We start from the raw sequence: 13,896 nt of genomic DNA on the forward strand, positions 1-13,896 counted from the left end.
ATTTCTTGAGGAAGGAAAAGAGCAACATCAAAATAATAACACAATGACTTGGGACTTAATGCTCCAAATCCTGAGCTGTTTAATGACCCAAAGGCAGGGAAAAGAGCTGGCCTTGTAAGGGACTCATTGTGCCCTGAATGGCCCCCAAATATACTTTTTAATCTAAGACAGAAATTATTTCAGCGTTTAGTAAGTTAGCATTATAAGAATAGTAACAACTGTTAAAGAAAGGGAAACATCATTGAATAAACAATAGTAACCATAATGATAATGAATATTATTGAGGAATATATATTATTTACTAGAAGTATTGATGGTGTGACATTAAAGACAAAGCTATGTGTCTCCATAATGGGAAAAATACATAAAACAATAACCAGTAGAGCCCATGATAGCAACCCAATATGAGAGGAAGAGATTCATAATACATACAGAAATTGGAACGTGGGCCATCAGCCTTTAATGCTGATTAGAAAACACTTATATTGAGAACATAGCCTGCTAATTTCTTCCTCAATGTGCTGGGCTGTTAGAAGAAACGGCCAGGCCATGGATTTTTAAGTTTGAGCTCAAGTCTTGTTTAACGTTTCAGTAGTCATGTTTTATTGGGGAAATCTCACATGATCCGGTACATTTTTTCCGAGTGATTCAACATCACTTCTTGAGTGCCTACTATGTGCCAGTGTTTTAGATGTTTAGGGTATAGCAGTAGGTAAGGTTGCCATTCTAGCAAGGGGAGACAGAAAATAAACAATAAACATAATAACTTACGGAGCATGTTAGAACATAAGTTCTACATAAAATAAAGCAAAAAAGTAGAGCAGAATAAGAGGATGTGAGTTGGTAGAGGCTGAACTTGAAACTTGAAGAATCATAATCAGACCAGCCCTCATTGAGAAGCTACCTTGTAGAGGAAATTAGCAGAGGGTTGTGATTGTATTTGTTTCCTGTTCCCACTATAGCAAAAGACCACAACCTTTAAAATGACACAGATTTATTAAACTACATTTCTGGAGGTCAAAAGTCCAAAATGTATCTCCTGGGACTGAACTCAAGGTGTTGATAGGACTGTTTTCTTTCCGGAGGCTCTGGGGAAAAATCCATTCCCTTGCCTTTTCCAGCTTGTAGAGACCTACATGTCCTGGCTCCTGATGATATCCCTCCAACTTCTGCTTCTGTCATCGTATCTCCTCTGACTCTTGACACTTCTGCTTCCCTTGTCTAAGGACCCTTTTCATTATGTTAAATCTACTGGGACAATCCAGGATTATCTTCCCATCTCAAGGCCCTTAACTTAATCACATGCAAAGTCCACTTTGCCACGTAAAATAACATATTCATAGGTTCCAGGGATTAGGGCATGAATGTCATTGGGAGGTCACTATCTTGTTTAACACCGTTACATTGTGAATGTTTTCCTAAACCAAACAATTTAGAGGCTGTTGACCCATGTACCCGGTTCTCCTTCACAGATCTTTCTCTCTCCTGCCCAGGGTCCCCACACATATTGTATCTCTATTCTGATCTCTACTGCTTATTTTTATTTTGGGCTCCCACTAGAAAGACAGGTAGAACCATCCTTGGTGTGAAAGTGTAAAGGAAGGGAGGAAGTTAGTTGTGCATGGATTGGAGGAAAGACGTAAAAGGCGGAGGGAGGAGTCAGTTCTGAGGCTCTCAGGCACCAAGCCTGGCATGTTGAAAGTACCACAGGGCAGCTCATGAGGCTGGGAAGAGTGAATGGAGGTGAGGGTGCCACGTGGTAAGGACAGAGAGGTAATGGGGTCCTGCTCACAGAAAGCCCCATAGGCCACTTTTATTACCAGAGCCCTGGGAAGACAACGACTGTGGGATCTTTTTCTGTGTGATCTGTTCCGGCTCTCATGATTAATGAATCATTTCAGGGCTACAGGGCTATAGGCAAATCACCGAAAGGGTAGGTGTCATGATTTTCTTGATCTTAGTCAATGATTGGAAATGCCTTTTCTTCCCTTTCAACTGCCCTGGTGCTACACGAAAAACCCAAGTCTTTACCCAGGGTAAATGCACCATGTCCACGGGGTAGAGAAGGAGGGAAAAGGCCCCTGCCTCAAAGCCTGAGGAGATCAGTCTAGCGACCTGGCCTCACTCCTTGCTCCTTCCAAGAGCAGATGAGAACTCCCCTTACTCGCCCTCAGTCTCAGGAACCTCTGTGCCGTTCGTAATACACACGTACATGTGTTTTGCATATAGACCAAGCAGAGACTACCAAACTCCTGAACTCTGGCTGGTCCCCGGTGCCGAGAGTTGGGACCCTCCCCCACCCCGCTCACCCTCCCCCGCGCCCCTCCTTCCAGGCAGAGGAAGTAGCTAGGGCTGGAAGGAGCCACTGCTTTACAGACTCATTCTTCTCTGGATTTCCTGCCTCTCCCGCCTGCCAAACCTCACTTCTGAAAAGCCCGGCTTCACCTTCTATGAGTCAGGTCAGTTGCGGAAAAAAACCTGATTTCATATCAGGCTGTAACAGATGAGCTTTCTGGTCGTCTGTGGCCTCGAGCGGAAGCCTGGGCCTCCCATTAGTGCGCTCTGCCTTCGGCTGCCGAATGCGGGCTGCTGAGGAGGGGACCGGAGGGCACCGGCCTGCCCTGAAGCCCACGAGGACAAACAAGGCCAGTGCGCACTCCAGGGGCCCAGAGCACCGGGCTGTGGGGTGTTTCCTGTGCTCCCCGTAACCTGGATGTGTGGCTCATGATTCGATCATCTTCAGATGGGAGATGTGACAAGCTGAGCCACTCCTGACTGAGCACGCCGACAGCTGAAAAGGGCCTTTGTCTCACGGTCCTTCTCGTCATCTGGGCTGGAGCCCAGGAGCAAAGGAAAAGGGGGGGAAAGCAAATCAACCTTCCAGCTCCTGACTGAGTGAGCTGGCACCGGAGAAGCAAGCGGTATCAGCCAGAATTAAGTAACAACTGTGTCATCTCCCCTGTCTGAGTAGACACCACCGTGAAACACGTTTTGTTATCCAGAACAAGAAAGTGCTTCTTACGCAGCAAACCCCCACTGTATTCCCTGTTATTGTTGTTGTCAGTAGTTGTAATAGTGAGAGGAGGAGGAGGAAAAGGACTAGCAGATTCTCTTTCAAATGTCCAAAGGGAAATCATGAGGAATGTTTCCTGGCAGAAGCCTGAATAGTGGGAAACGAATTATTTTAGAAAGTCTAATAAATAAGGTAACCAAAATAGAGAAATAAGGTGAATACAGATTTCATATTAGGGAAATTTGAAGCCATCTACTTCTGATGAATTTGGCAAGAAGTAGGAATATGTCAGGACTTTTGTTTTTGTTTCTGTTCTCTTAGAAAGACAGGGTGTTTGGGTAACCCAGTGTCTGGGATACATGGAATGGGTTTATTGACAGCTTTGCCAGGGAGAGCCTTTCTCTTTTGTCATTGGGTTATTGAAGGTATCACAGACACAAATAATATCCTAAACCTGCCTGGAAGCGTCACAGAGATAGCATCACACGGCTAATTTACGTATGGCTCAATGGCAAGATTTTATGCACGATAGTTTATACTCGAATAGGTAAGTACACAGCAGAGCTATATAATAGCTTTGTGACACTCATGTAAGACTATATGTGGACGTATGTGGTGGTCGAGATACATGTCACTCTATAATATATATGGAACTCCTACCTTCTAACAATCTTCGTGTCCTTATATGGAATGCTGATTTGATTCTGAAAGATTTTGGATTTGGTTCTTTTCATATATAGACAGAGTAAGCAACGGCCCATTGTAAAATGAGGTCTAGGGTCCAAGGAAAGCATCCTTTATTGTTTCACATACTCTGACGGATGCTTTGAAATCCCATCATCAAAATTTCCTCCATTAAAATGAAGATTTAGATTCTTGCTCAGATAGCTTTATCCCTGAAAGCTGTTAGTCACATAGTGGTGTGAAAAACTTAAGAGCAGATTTTGGGGGGAACTGGGAGAAGGCAAAAACAAAGGGGAAAAAATAGGGAGGTGAGGGTCTTTCTCAGTAAACTCCGTGAGTTCCTAGCTTTGACATAAGATGATTCTAGTCCTAAAATATTACAGGAAAAAGGACAATTCTTCACTAATGGACAAGCTGAATGACCTGATAAAACCATCACAGTTCCATTTTGGATTACTAGGTATGCTTAGATAAGTGAGTGAATGAGTGAATGAATGAATCTTGACCCATGGATGAACCACAATGAAAGAGGAATATTGCTGAAAGAAGTAGGATATAGGGAATCAAACATGTGGCTTCTTTTGTCTCCATTCTTTTAGCTTTTTTGTAATTTTCCTAGACACAGTTGTTCTGAATACAATTAAAAATAAAACTAACAGGTGGCTCTTCGATTTCAACAGACAAAGAAATACACTAACCTCTAGAACCCAGAGTCTATCATTCCTAAACAAGATCCCTGGCAACCATACTTCTGGACCAATGTTTTGTGAAGATCTAATTCCCCACAGCACCCATGTGGAAATTAGGGGGAAAAACCCTTCAGAGCTGGTACATGGCAAGAGTGAAGAGAATTAGAAGACCAGTGCAGGGACCCAGGTGATCAGAGACCCACGGTTACCTGAGATGAGGTGGCAGCTTGAAACTATTACGCACATCGTCAAAGCGGTTCCCCAGGTAAGGAGTGTCCACCGTCAAAAATATGGCCTTGTAGCCTTTTCGCTCAGCCCGCTGCACGAGCTGCTTGGTGAGGTCGCGGTCCTTGTAGATGTACAGTTGCAGCCAGCGAAGTGCCTCAGGACTGGCCTCTGCCACTTCCTCAATTGAGGAGGTGGACCAGGAGCTCAGCATCATTCCAGTTCCCAGTGACCTGCAGGCTGAGGAAGAAAGGAGAAGATAAAGGCAAGCCTGGTGTTTTCCCCACTCCAGAGCCTTCAAGTTGTGGTTCAAGGGATAGAGGAATCTCCAAGGGTCATTAGGCAATAAGAAGTCAATTCTTTAGAAAGTTAGAAATACTCATTCCTACTATGGACGCTGGGAAACAAACTGCGGGCTTCAGAGGGGAGGGGGGTGGGGGAATGGGATAGGCTGGTGATGGGTAGTAAGGAGGGCACGTATTGCATGGTGCACTGGGTGTTATACGCAACTAATGAATCATGGAACTTTACATCCAAAACTAGGGATGTACTGTATGGTGACTAACATAATAAAATAAAAAAAAAAAGAAAGAAATACTCATTCCTTTCTACACTCTGCACTGATTTTGGAGACAGAAGTGAGTAAAATAGCCAAAGATGTGCTGTGGGTAAGAATGAAAAAATTGGCAACAACCTGAATCTCTAAACTTGGGGGATTGGATATGCTGTAGTTTTTATCTAAAATGAAAGATACATACCCATTGAAGGTAATAATTTTGTGATAGTTAATTTTGAGTATCAGCTTGGCTAGGTGATGGTTCCCAGAGTTTACTCGAATACACTGGTTGCTACTCTGAAGACATTCTTTAAGGGAGATGATCATTTAAATAAGTGGATTTTGAGTAAGGCAGATTGTTCTCTGTAATGTGAATAAGACTCATCCAATCAATTGAAGGCCTTCCCTGAGGATTCTGTTAGCAGATTGCCTTCAGACTCAAACCACATCAACTCTTCCCTCAGTTTCCAACCTGCCAGCTTACCCTTTAGATTTTTTTTTTTTAAAGATTTTATTTATTCATTTGTCAGAGAGAGAGAGAGAGCACAAGCAGGGGGAACAGCAGGCAGAGGGAGAAGAAGGCTTCCTGCTGAGCAGGGACCCTGATGCGGGATTTGATCCCAGGAACATGACCTGAGGCAAAGACAGACACTTAACTGAATGAGCCACCCAGGCGTCCCTATCCTTTAGATTTTGGACTTGCCAGTTTCCACAACTGCATGAGCCAGTTCCCCAAATCAATCCCCCCACCTTCACCTCCCTTTCTCTCTCTCTCCATATATGTACATATTCTGTTTCTATTACAGTTATGAAAGAATAACATTATTTGTGGACGCAGAAAGATTTTCAAGATATATTAAAAAAAAAACAAAAAAGTCTACAAAAGGACACATACAACATAATTCCACATTTGTACAAATGTGATTATTGGTATATAAACCTAAACAAACTGATTGATAATGATAGGTCAGAGAATTATGGGTAAGTTTAATTTTTTTCTTCCTTTTTAACTTTTAAAAATTTTATCCTTAAAAATTTTGTTCAAGGTGCATTCTAGCATTTCTGTTGTATTTTTATGTATTTTATGTTAGACATCCCAAGTAGACGGTTTTTCCTCACAATCTTTTGAACAAGATATCAAGAAAAGAGCACAGTGATGGGGCGCCTGGGTGGCTCAGTCGTTAAGCGTCTGCCTTCGGCTCGGAGTGTGATCCTGGGGTCCTGGGATCGAGCCCCACATCAGGCTCCTCTGCTGAGAGCCTGCTTCTTCCTCTCCCACTCCCCCTGCTTGTGTTCCTCTCTTGCTGGCTGGCTGTCTCTGTCAAATAAATAAATAAAAATCTAAAAAAAAAAAAGAGCACAGTGAAAGTGAAAAATAAGTAATAAATTAGATTCACCTACCCAATTGTCTTAGAAAACTTGAAAGAACATGGGTGATAGGCTTTTCACCAAAAATAGGTAAAAGACAGTAAAATTGGGATCAGCTTTAGTGGAGGAGAAACTGATATAATGTTTATATGCCAAATACCAAACATGGCAAGACACAATAATAAATATATACAACTGACTACATGACCCTGAGTCATTCAACTTAGCTGTGTGTCTGATGTATGTCAAACGGCGGTAAAAGCAGTTGTCCAAGCGACACTCGTCGGGCAATGTTGAGAATCAAGTGATGTGCTATTCAAAACGCTACTTTGAGAGGTTAAAATACTTGCGTGCTTCTCAGACTTTAGGGGACAGCCAGATCCCCCAGGAGAGCTTGTGAAAACAGTGTGCAAACATCCCCCCAGAATTTCTGATTCAGCGGGTCTGAGATGAGGCCTGAGAATTTGCTTTTCCGCCCAGTTCCCAGGGGTGCTGATGCTGCCAGTCCCCTGTACCACACTTTGAAATTTAAATAGTAGCATTATCATTTGATAGTAAAACTCAAAGTTCACATGGCAATAAAACGGATTTTGTTTTTGATAAATGTTACCCTTCCTATGCCTTTGAAGGTGTTTTTCATCCCTGTTGTTCAGGTGACAGTTTAGATAAAGAAGACCTAAACTGGAGATGATCTTGTCCATGGGTCGCTCATCTGTCCCCTCCAAGTGGGCTTTTGAGAAATTCTCTCAAGAGACTCATCACTTGCAAAATAGTGTCTAAAAAACCGCATTTTATTAAGTAATAACACATATGAACATCTAGACCATTGTCTGATTTTCATTAAGATTTATAAACATGAAAAATAATTCCAGGTCATCTACTGCTGTTCGGAAGAAACACGAGGGGACATTGATTGGGTCAGGATCCCGTAACAGTTAATTTATCATAAAGAAAATATGTCTTGAAGAGGATATGACTTAACTAAGCTCCCACAGAGATGGAGAGCTGCGTGGGATGAGAACCCAGTATGTCTGACCACTTCTCCAAGTCAATGATCTTTCTAGAACGCTCAGATGCCCCGAAGACTCCCTGCTATCAAGCATAGATAAATGCACTCCCTCAATCCTTTGGGGCCATGACACCCAAAAAGAGTAGGTTTGCCACATCCCTGAAGGACGCCACCATGCCAATAGGTCTGGGAAGGCAAGGACACTGGAACCCAATGGGTAGGACCTGCCACAATGAAGAGGACCATCAAATGATAAGACACCTTTTTGTAGTTCACACAAAGGTCTCATGTACATGAGCAGCCATTCTGTCAATAAGGATCAAAAATCCTCAGAAAGATCTTGTATTCATAAGAAACGTCTACAGACACACCACAAAGACCATTAAAATCCATAAGCTATCAAACTTGCAGGAAGTGTCAACCTTCACAAACATATTGCCCACGTCCTCTGGATAGGCATGTCCAGAGAAAAACAAGGCCAGCTCATGGCATCTATTTCCTGAGTCTCCTGGCTCTGGTACTAATGGCTCCTGATGTTATTGGTGCCCAGGGTTTATTTTTCAATGATTAAATCACATGGGGCTGAAATTTTGAGTCAGGAATCTTCAAAATCCTAAGTTACCAATGCTTCCAGTTGTAGGCATTTAATGAATATTTGGTGATTTAATGAACTTACTCTGAGAGAGTCTCCTGGAGGCAAGGAGAATATCAGAGTCTGTGCTGACATATTATGAGTTGAGGCGAAGATATTACTCTCAGGAGAGAACAGGAGCAAAACTTAGAAGGCTTCATGCTCCTTGGAACATATATTACTGACCGCTGTGATCCCCATTCGCTTGTGATTATGAGCTGTGATAAAGGCAAATTACCGATGAATTACATCCATGGTTTTCAACACAGCTTTATGTGAGAATGAGATGAGGGACCCTGGGATTTTGCAAGGACCATTCGGAGAGACAATCACAAATTTGCCCGTTAAAATATTGAAACACTTCTATTCCAGTAGGTAAATAACCATGGCTCTGCAGTAAAAGACCGTCTTTCCTGAGTTCCTTTAATGTGGCGTCACTCCCTTCTCTGCTTGAGGAATCCCTGGACACGCTACATTCCAGAAATTTAAAAGTTAATGCCTGGCAGAGCTGGGGGCTTTCAGGATGCTGTTAGGGCACTAGAAATGAGCATCTAAGCATCTCTTCTAATTGGTTGAAGTCCTTTGTTGTACTGGTTGCTAAATATGTCAAATGTCATTTTTGCCTGAGAAATAAACATAATACCCTTCTACCTCACATTACTCTTCTGGGGACAAAATTTGCAAGCTTTTTAATTTTATAAATGACTTGGCATAGTTAGACTTTGTTAAGAAATTCTAATTAGAGTTATCCTCGTGCAGGGCTTGAATGCCAAATGTTTTTGAAGTCCATTTTCTCTCCCTATTCATTTTCCACAATGAAACTGACCTCCAGCTCTCAAAAGCAGCAACCGTCAGATTTCATTTCAAAGGGACAGTGGTCCACTTGCAGGATGTAACACAAGATTCCGGTGCATGCTGCATTTTCACAACTCCTAGCAAAATGGAGACCTCATCCGAGGTGGTAAAGACAAGACCGGCTCTTGCCCCTAATGTTGATCCAATTCTAAAAATCTTGGCTTTCGTTAGTCAGCTTATCCTAGACAGAAAGTATCCAGGAGGACACGCACTCTAGTAAACACTGACCCTATATGACGTCCCACAGTTCTATTTCCTTATTTCCACTTCCTCCCTCTTTTATCATCCCTAAGATACATTTTCAAGAATAAACACCTAAGAGGTGTGGGGGCGGGGGGGTGCCTTCAGGTCAGGTGTCTGCCTTTATCCCAGGTCATGATCTCAGGGTCCTGGGATCAAGCCCCTGCATCAGGCTCCCTGTTCAGCGGGGTGCCTGCTTCTCTCTCTCCCTGCTCCTCCCTCCTGCTCATGTTCTCTCTTAAATAAATAAATAAATAAATAAATAAATAAATAAATAATCTAAAAAAAAAAAAGAATCAACACCTAAACTTTTAATGCTCTAGATGTATTCAGATTTTTCTCCCCTCTTCTTTATTTAGGGACACCAATAATACATTATGCATTGCTATAAAAAATACATATGAGATACGTACACACACATATCATGAAAAGAGACATGAGTAAGGTTGTGGACATTAAAGCATTGAAGGTAAAGCCCGAGAAATGACCTAGGTGATAATATATATCTTTTGAAGAGACAACACGATATAATGGATTGAGAGTCAGGCGGCCTGAGCTACTGTCCCAGCCTTGCCATCCATGAGGCAGATGAAATCATCTGCAAAATATCTATAACCACAGCTGCTATCTTGTCCACTTCGTAGCATTGCTGGACAGTCCACGGAGGCAAGGTCTGTGAACATTTTCTGTGTAACTCTGAAGCCATGTAATTGTAAAGGGTTCCGCGAGAGAATGCCTAACACTATTTGGAAAAAGAAGTCCTGGGTAGCCTTATAAATTCAGAGTTGGGCCAAGGACCTGGGTTTCTTATCATTGCTCGGAATCTTCTCCACGAGCAATTTCTCCCTGCATTGATTTTGATCAAGACACCCACTCCTCTCTGCAGAGATAGCGTCACATGCTCATTACCTTAAGCAAGAAAGCTCTCAAAAGAGAGAAGAATCTTCTCCAGGCCAAGGAACTCTGTGACAGGGCTGATAGATGAAGAGAATATCAAAGCAGAGGATTCCTACATTCCCGGGATATACATTCCTTTGGAAAGCCAGGGACAAGACAACAGCAAATACTCTAAGAGGCACAACGAAAACATGCCTTTCCCCACCCCCCACCTCCACCCCTTATCTGTCTGCAGATTTCCAAGGAGGGTCTGCAGAGTAGATCTGAGGGGCTGTCAGCATTTGCTTAGTCAGCCATCAACAATAGTACCTGGAAGAAAAATTTTAAAATTCTCCCTACATTTTTTTTTTGTTTCTCTACTTTATTTGCAACAAAACTGTAAACATAATAACATGGAAATAAATGGGTTTAATAGCATTGTTTACTATCACCCACAATCCTGCCCCTCCCATACGCCCCAGCTATGGGCTAGTGGAAGATATTGGTGCATTCTGCTTAACAGAATCAATTTATCCTGGGATGCACCCACAACAAAGTTTTTTCATTAGAGTTGAATCACATGCCCTAGGGTGGGGAAATGCTACAAGGGTCTGCAACAATCTGGCGTCAGATCAAATGTAGTTCTGCCTCCCCAAACTGCCATTCAGTATAGTTGACTCAATTTCTACACCATGGAACCTGTAATCAACCACTGAGGGTTACATCAGCTCATCCAGATATAAATGCAACCACCTCTGGAGTCGATACGAACCCTAAACTCCAATGTGCAACGATTCAACTGGGCTAGAACAGGGAAATTGCTTTCAAAACAGCACAAACTGGCAGAATCCCCCGTACGGCTAAGAAAGGCAATCGCACCTCTAGATGTTGGCAGCATCTCGTTTGCCATCAAGCCTTAATGAAAACATTTTTTGCTGATCTAGGTAATCCGCTTGTAGGGGAGAGAAGACAGGAAAACCACTGTGGACTTAAACTTTAGGGGACGCTAAGCCTGCCTGTTCAAGTTCTTTACTCAAAAACCAGGACCTTACAGCAAACTGACCAGGGGTGATAGGATGGGAAGTGACTGGCTCCCAGCTTGCCAATTGCCAGCCACCTCCTGCCTGTGCCTCTGTCTGTCCTCTGCACTGGTGTCCCTTCGAGGAGGGCACAGGTAAATGTGCCACATTTTCTTATGCACATCCCTTGCTAGTTTTAAAGTCAAGGAATTAAATCACATTATAGTAACAGCCCCTCGGCTCATTTCACCATTATCAGATGTATTTTATAACCTTGCTTATCTAGAATTTGCCCAGCTTCCTAGAGTTCAGTTTAGAAGCAAAAATAAACAACAAAATAAAAATAAAATGGTAGAAGATGAGGGAGAGAGAAGAATCTCAAAGCTGAAGCAGCTCAATTTACCGATTATAAAATAGTTTCCGAATGTTTAATGTCCAGTCCAACAGTCTCACACATGCAAATAAGATGTCGAATCACCAAATAAAACTGAAGTTTATCACGCCAGGCTTGACAAGGAGGGAATGATAATACATCTGAGAATGATATTCATCCACAGCCACCACCACCACCACAACAGAGGAAAATACAAACTTGTAGTTATCAGTGGGAGTAAATGTCTATGATTTGAAGCATTAATTCGTGTGGGTCAAATCATATTCCCAGATTAGAGCAGAATGCTTAAGCAATGTGCTACTGTGGGTCCAAATTATTTCTTCGAAAATAGTTCTCCTTTATGGGAAAGGTGAGTTAAGTTTCCAAAATTGTGTGTTTAAAGGGAAAAGGGGTAACATGATGAAAGTGTCTAGAGTTATTTTTAGGTGCATTTGATTAAAAAGCTCCTGCAAAACTTAGTCACCAAGACAGCTGTGTTGAAAATTTTGTTGAGAAAATGCATTCTGTCCTCTGCACAGGAAGTCATTGTGCAATGGGGAAAATATGCAATGACAAAGTACCAAGCAGTTGCGTGGCTCGAAACTCAGCGTCTGACCCTCTAGAGTGTTTGCATAAATGTGCCTATCCACTGGCTGTGTCATCCTTCTTCTCACAGGAACTGCCATTTACAGGCTTATTAAAGAGGCGGTGAATATTATTGTCTGCGTGTCTAAAATTACTCTTGCGATTACTGAGAAAAGTAATGTTGTGAAATTTCTACTACAATTATGTGTGAAATCCTTAGAAGTGGTCAAACAAATCCTAATTTATGATTTAGAGAACTGAAGCAATTTCAGCAGTGCCAAGAAAGGCCAGGAAACCAGAGTTCATCTTTCCAGTGCTTTCAAGATGGCCCATTGTCTGAATCAGGAGCAGTTTAACCTTGAGTGATCACACGGTCACTCACTTAGCGAGCTGTTTTTGAGTGTATGGAAAGGTTTGCAAGAAACAGTTCGTCCCAATGACATCTCTGTCTTCCTTTTCTTGCGTCCACTTTGTTTCTGGGGCAGAACTCTGCATTAGGCTTAAACTTTCGCTTTACTGTAATGATCCCCAGGTAATTATTCTGTCATTTTATTAAGTTGTCAGGTCCTGGCATAACTGACAGATGGCATGGAGACCACACCACAGCGAGATGTGTTTTACGACAGGTTCAAGGAAGAGCAAGCCTGGCCTTGACCTCAATCCACCTTCCTCAGTCTAACAACCTCGGTGTCAGGACCCACCAGGGAGCCACTGACTTCTCGCTGCCACGCTTTAATGTCATCAGGCACACTAATCATTTGAGAAGAAGCAATCTCGAGCTCTCAAGAAAGCTGCCCAAGAGCTTAAATTCCAGTGCGAGATACTAGGAATCATACCATTCGATGTTGGTCTTCAGTTAGTAAGAGTCTGATTTTTTACTAGCTGTTTTTGATTGATGGAGTTTGTCTTAGTGCAAAGTGATTTCAACACTGAATCTATCATTTTTGGGGGGAAAATCTTTAGATATAAATGACCCATTTTTATATATATATCTAAGCATATGTACAAAGAAGGTCCATAATCCTTTAATACGTGTGTGTGTGTGTGTGTGTGTGTCTATGCGCACACACTGTGAGTTGTGTATGCAGAAAGAGCATGTCAGGGGCGCCTGGGTGGCGCAGTGGGGCGCCTGGGTGGCGCAGTTGTTAAAGCGTCTGCCTTTGGCTCAGGGCGTGATCCTGGCGTACCGGGATCGAGTCCCACATCGGGCTCCTCTGCTGTGAGCCTGCTTCTTCCTCTCCCACTCCCCCTGCTGTGTTCCCTCTCTCTCTGGCTGTCTCTCTGTCACATAAATAAATAAAATCTTAAAAAAAAAAAAAAAAAAAGAAAGAGCATGTCCACTGAATTTTGATTGCTGGAAAAGAACATCCAAAACATAAAGTTGAGCTGAAATAGGTTGAAAATAAAGGTGAGAATTGATTCTTTTTTACTACAATGAAACCAAGAGGCGTTCCCTTCCAAGTGTCTAATGATGTACTTTGGACCAAGTTTTAGTGAACTGTCTTTTCTTCTTATTCCTCCTTGGTGTTGTTTCTTCTCCATGAAAATGGATAAAATACTGGATGAAGATAAATAACTGGATCAGACTCTAGAGTGAAACCAATATTGGTTCACACCCCATCTTGATCATGGACCAGCCCTAGACTTTGGTCAAGGGCGTCCTTGTCCTCCATTGTCAAATGAGGAGAATGATAAATGATAATTACCTCACAGGTCTATTGTGAGGATTAATGATAGGAATGTTAAGTCCAGCATCTGGTGCATAAAAGGCAC

At 42.5% G+C, this 13,896-nt stretch overlaps 1 protein-coding gene across 1 annotated transcript in view; it reads right to left on the reverse strand.

Annotated features, from left to right (window-relative positions):
* Positions 1-13,896, reverse strand: part of HAO1 (hydroxyacid oxidase 1) — a 54,414-nt gene that overhangs the window by 26,410 nt on the left and 14,108 nt on the right. Inside the window, exon 3 of the mRNA XM_045810324.2 lies at positions 4,596-4,851. Within this exon, the coding sequence (XP_045666280.2) occupies positions 4,596-4,851 (256 nt within the window). The remainder of the gene's footprint in view (positions 1-4,595; positions 4,852-13,896) is intronic.

Source organism: Ursus americanus, chromosome 22, assembly GCF_024610735.1.
Source record: "Ursus americanus isolate L20-20 chromosome 22, mUrsAme1.1.p, whole genome shotgun sequence".
NCBI lineage: Eukaryota > Metazoa > Chordata > Mammalia > Carnivora > Ursidae > Ursus > Ursus americanus.